At 36.2% G+C, this 5730-nt stretch overlaps 1 protein-coding gene across 1 annotated transcript in view; it reads right to left on the bottom strand.

The window, feature by feature from the left end:
- LOC106882872 (lipopolysaccharide-binding protein) overlaps positions 1-5730 on the bottom strand; it is a 35871-nt gene that overhangs the window by 10523 nt on the left and 19618 nt on the right. The window contains exon 10 of the mRNA XM_052970732.1: positions 3290-3353. Coding sequence (XP_052826692.1) covers positions 3290-3353 — 64 coding nt within the window. The remainder of the gene's footprint in view (positions 1-3289; positions 3354-5730) is intronic.

A 5730-nucleotide genomic window follows, 5' to 3' on the forward strand; every position in this document is an offset into this window, starting at 1 on the left:
ATATATATATATATATATATATATATATATATATACGTGCATCATCGTAATCACTTTACATCCACCTTTCTATGCTTGCTTCTGTTAGAATTTGTTGAAATAGAATTTATGTGGCTGGATGCCTTTCCTGTTGTCAACCCCCACCAACTTCGAAGTTATGAAGTTTTGTATCTGAGATGTCAGATATAAACAAACAATGAGACTGAAGATGAAAAAAGAGTAATGGGTATATATGCCACGTCTTTTGCTTGTTCCAGTCATTGGACTGCAGCCATGCTGGTGCACACACTTCAAGGGTTTAGTCAAACAAATAGACCCCAGTACTTACTTTTCTAAATCTAATACTTATTCTATTATTCTCTTTTGCCTTACTGCTAAGTTATGAGGACATAAATAAACCGGTTGTCAAGCAGTGGCAGGGAACAAATACAAAGACAAACACACAGAGGCATGGCTGTGCGTTTGAGCAGCTTGCTTCCCAACCATGCGGTCTTGGGTTCAGTGCCTCTGTGTGACACCTTGAGCAATTGTCTTCTTCCTTAACCATGGGCTAATTAAAGCCTTGTGAGTGGCAATGGTAGATGGAAACTGAAAGAAGCCCATTGTGTGTGTGTGTGTGTGTGTGTGTGTGTATATATATATATACATATATTTGAGCGTATGTGTGTGTGTGTAAATGATGTGATGATATAAATATATATCATCACATCATCATCATCATCATCATCATCATCATCATCTAACCTTCGCTTTCCATGCTGGCATGGGTTGGACAGTTTGACAGGAGCTGACCAGGTAGAAGGCTACTGTGCTTGTTTTGGCATGGTTTTTATGGCTGGATGCCCTTCCTAACACCAACCACTCTGCAGAGTGGACTGGATGCTTTTTATGTAGCACCAGCACTAGCAGGGTTTCCAAGTAATTTGCAAGACATAGAATTTTGAAAGGGGAGGGGGCATTAAAGGAGGTAATCTTGTGTTCAATGATGAAAGATTAGAGTGTGACAGAGAGACAGAGAGGCAGAAACAGGCTTCAACATAGTTTCTGTTTAACAAATTTACTCACTAGGCATTGGTCGTTCTGGGGCTATAGTAGAAAACACCTGCCCAAGATACTCCACAGTGGGATTGAACCTTAAACCACACGACTGCAAAGCAAGCTTCTTAACAACACAGCCATGGCAGAACCAGTTGTATAGGGAGAATTATAGGAAGTTATTTATGTCAAGTGTCTTCTGACTAATACAATCACTGATATGATTTCTGAAGAATATTACAGGATACAAAAATATTTATAATCTCTGGTGGATGTTTACTCTGATTAACTCTTGAAGCAGGAGATAGAAATTATCTTATTCCAAAAGATATCAACATTCTCAAAGATATAAAGATTACAATAAGAGGAACCAAATTTAGGATTACAGTGTAAAAGGAAATTTATAGTTACACAGTTCCTATCATGATTGTCTTATATGCATATATGTAGCTTTTCAAAAGATATTATCATCCTCATTACATAATATTGTCATTTTAAAAAGCGAAAAGGGAACTAAAATTACCTTAAGACATATGAACGAGCTGAAGGTCACAACAAATGCTCTCTGTCTGTCTGTCTGTCTGTCTGTCTGTCTGTCTCTCTCTCTCTCTCTCATACACACACATACACACACACACACACAAAGAGAGAATTACACAGAAAAAAAAACAAATAACAAAAATATATAGTACACAAATACAAATCTGATTTCTCTCTCCAAAATAATTTTAAGTTCAATGTTATTCTGTTTGTTTGTAAAATATAACCTTGCAGTCAGTAGTTTTATATCATTAAATATGTGTTTTTATTTTTCTCTTCTAATAATAATGAATGGATTTAGTTAGAATTTCTGACTAGGAGTGTTGAATGGTTTGATCAACTGAACTATTAGAACCATTGAATAAGTGTGTGAGTGTGTCTTAGCCGTGTGATAAACCCCTGGGCTGATCAATGCACTAGGGCCTATATATTTATTGACAAATCACAGCTTACATAAATCAGAATTGGGCCCCAAGGCCTATGTAGCAATGAAGCCTCCAGGTAACTACTCTGTGTGCTTGTGCCTTAAGACAAGCGCTGTATAAGTGGTTGAGTATTCCACAGACATATGTACCCTTAATGTAATTCTCAAGTAGAATCAGTGTGGTACAATATGTGACAACACTGGATTATTGAATTACTGATACAATCCATCTGATGGATTTTTTACACAGTTTCCATCTATCCACTCACAAGGTATGGGTTGACCTGTATCTAGAAAATGACACTTGCCCAAGATGCTATGCAATGGAATAGAAACTGTAACATCATGATTATGAAGTGAACTTTGTAACCATTTGGCCATGCTGCACCTATTTTTTATTATAGTTTATCATCGTCATCATCATCATTTGACGTCTGTTTACCATGCTGGCATGGGTTGGACAGTTTGACTGAAAAATGGTAAGCTGGGGAGCTGCACTAGGTTCCAATCTGGTTTGGCATGGTTTCTACAGCTGGATGCTCTTCCTAACACCAACCACTCCAAGAGTGGTTTTTATGTGCCACCAGCACAGGTGCCAGTTACAAAATACCAGCATTGGCCACAACTATGATCTCACTTGGCTTGACAGGTTTCTCAGACATGGTATATTAGCAAAGGTCTCGGTCATTTGTCATTGCCTCAGCTCTGTAAATATATGTTCTGAGTGGAACAAGATATTTTAATGGATTGTTTCTTTTGAAAGCCTTATTTATTAAGGCTTTGCCTTGGAAGACCATATCCCTGCTCTGCTCGCCGCTATTGGGGCAAAGATGGCTGTCTACAAGCCTCGTGAGTCAGAATGGCTGTTCCAGCATATCACCCTCACTATCCTCAAGGGCAACACCTTTTGAATTTTGAGATGGTCTGAGTTACAGGAAATTGCATGTTCCACTCCTTAATACAATTTTAACTAAATACAAAATTTAAATTTTGAGACACATACCCATATGCTCATATATTCCACTTCCCTACTCTAATACATGTTAGCTGTAGATTTGTTCTGTATATCACATGTGATACACAAGACCTTTCCATGGTGTCCATGCATTCTATATGATACACATTCCCAATTTCCTTCAGCTACCAGAGTAACTTTGAACTTATGAAGGGAAAACTTGATGTTACTCAGAATGTATATGAAGAGAAGGGCTAATTCTCATTTGCATGCTTTGACGGTTTCACATATGAAAACAAATTAATAATTTGAAAAATAAGCCAGATTTTACTTACTATTGAGAGAAGGCAAGACAAACATGTTAACAAACAAGTTTATGGTCATTTGAAACTGTTTCTCCTGAAATAAAGGAAAATTTTAAAATTACTTTTTCTTTTCAAGTTTGAAATAAAATAAAGCATTATTCTTTTATTCTTTTTTCTTTTACTTGTTTCAGTCATTTTGATAGCAGCCATGCTGGAGCAACACCTTGAAGGATTTTGGTTGAACAAATTGACCCCAGGATTTACTTTTTTTAAGCCTAGTACTTATTGTATCAGTCTCTTTTGCCAAACCACTAAGTTATTGGGATGTAAACACACCAACACTAGTTGTCAAGTGGTGATGAGGAGACAAACACAGACATAAAGACACACACACATGGATAAAAACATACATACATACATATATAAATATATATATATATATATATATGACGGGCTCAGTTTCTGGCTATCAAATCCACTCACAAGGCTTTTGTCAGCCCAAGGCTATAGTAGAAAACACTTGCCCAAGGTGCCATGCAATGGGACTGAACCCAGAACCATGTGGTTAGGAAACTTCACAGCTATGTCTGCACATTCTAGATTTTATTAGAATTTTCCTTATTCCGTAAACTCAATTTGCTGTTATCTATCCTAATTTCAGATTTGGCTGGAAAACAAAGATAAGTGGAGTACAAGCCAAACTATTGATAATTATGAAAACCAGAACCAAGTTCTTGAATCATATGTACTTCTTTGTTTATACTTCATGAAAATTAACTGAAGTTAAGTTTCATTGATAGTTAACATTATCAAGATGCAAACCTGATTATATAGTTTTTTAAACATTTAAGATGAAATATATAGAGATTTATTTGCAACGCTATATAACATTATAAACAAAGACAATGAGATTGGATGATGTTCATGCATTTGCTACATAAGATACATGAACTGATTTCAAATGAAATTCAAAATTAGCTTGAAGATTTGGCTTACTGTGAATTTATTGCCTGTTCTCTAGTGCTTGTTATAATTTGAATAATTCTGGCCATTTCGTATATATATATATATATATATATATATATATGATGGACTTTCCTGGTTTCGATGTATGACGATCTGACAACCTACTCTTTCTTTGTCAGTCATAATGCTTATGTTAAATGTGACATTTAAGTCCTGCGATGATTTGCAAAGAAGCTTGCTGTTCTTGCAAGTTTGAGGATTATGGGTCAGTGCAGGCAGTATATTTGTAGCTACTTTTCTCCTTTGCCTTGTACCCCTTTGCCTGTTTATGCTGGTTGAAACAAAGTCTCTTATGCCATTTTGACACGATGATCTCCATTCTGTTCACTCCAAGGCTGTTTGCTCAGCACTGTTGTGAGCTATATTGACTGCTGAGAGGCTACTCTTCAGCTTGTCTTTATATCTGAGCCATGATTGACCAGCATTCCTGTATCCCCTATCAAGCTAGCTACACATGAAGATTTGGGATATGCCTTCGTCACTCATTCTGATGGCATGACCAGCTCAGAGCAATTGTAACTGCATAAGGAAGCTCTCAGTTCCATCAGTCTTACACTTGCTAAACAGATCAACATTAGACACTATCTTTTAGTGTATTACCACAGATTGTCCTGAGACATTTAGTTGGTTTATGTGCCACCTATAGAGTGTCCATGATTCTGAGCCATACAAAAAGAGTAGTAAGAACGATAGCTTAATAGACTTGTACTTCGGTGTCAAGTTTAATGTCCTTTTCATTTTATAGGTGATGATGGAGTTTGCCAAATATGTTGGTTGCTTTTGCAGCAAACAATTCAGTGAACAACTTGTATAGGATTCTGAGAATTATGATTCCCTTACAGTTCACGCTGAAGAGAAGCAGACATTCGGTAAGAGTGTTAATTTCGAAACCGGTCCGCGAATAATAATGTTTTATTTATGTAATTTTTACTGTCTTGCCCGCATACGTTTTGGTATTTCGCTGAATTTCTTTTGAGAACCATTAGGTCTTAGTAGACACAACATGTGATCTATTTCTAGTACATTAAATGTCCACTTTAGTGGTCATCGTTATATATAAACATATACTTTAATCCCCTAAGATCTCAGATATTTTTTCTGAATCTCTCTGATTCTTTAAATGTGTTAGCTTCCTGGTAATAAATCGATATTAATTAATATCTGATTTTTTTCCCTATGTTTTAATTTTATATATATCGGAGTAAGCACATGAAATGTGCAACAAGGTGGAATAAAGAGTACTCAAATACCAGAGGTAGAGTAATATGCTTTATTTAAAAGCAGCAGAAATATAACAAAAAAACCGTTACTCTGAGTTTCACGTTCCCGTTCATCGGACAATTTTGTTTGTCCGATGAACGGGAACGTGAAACTCAGAGTAACGGTTTTTTTGTTATATTTCTGCTGCTTTTAAATAAAGCATATTACTCTACCTCTGGTATTTG

Source organism: Octopus bimaculoides, chromosome 1 (assembly GCF_001194135.2).
Source record: "Octopus bimaculoides isolate UCB-OBI-ISO-001 chromosome 1, ASM119413v2, whole genome shotgun sequence".
Classification (NCBI taxonomy): domain Eukaryota; kingdom Metazoa; phylum Mollusca; class Cephalopoda; order Octopoda; family Octopodidae; genus Octopus; species Octopus bimaculoides.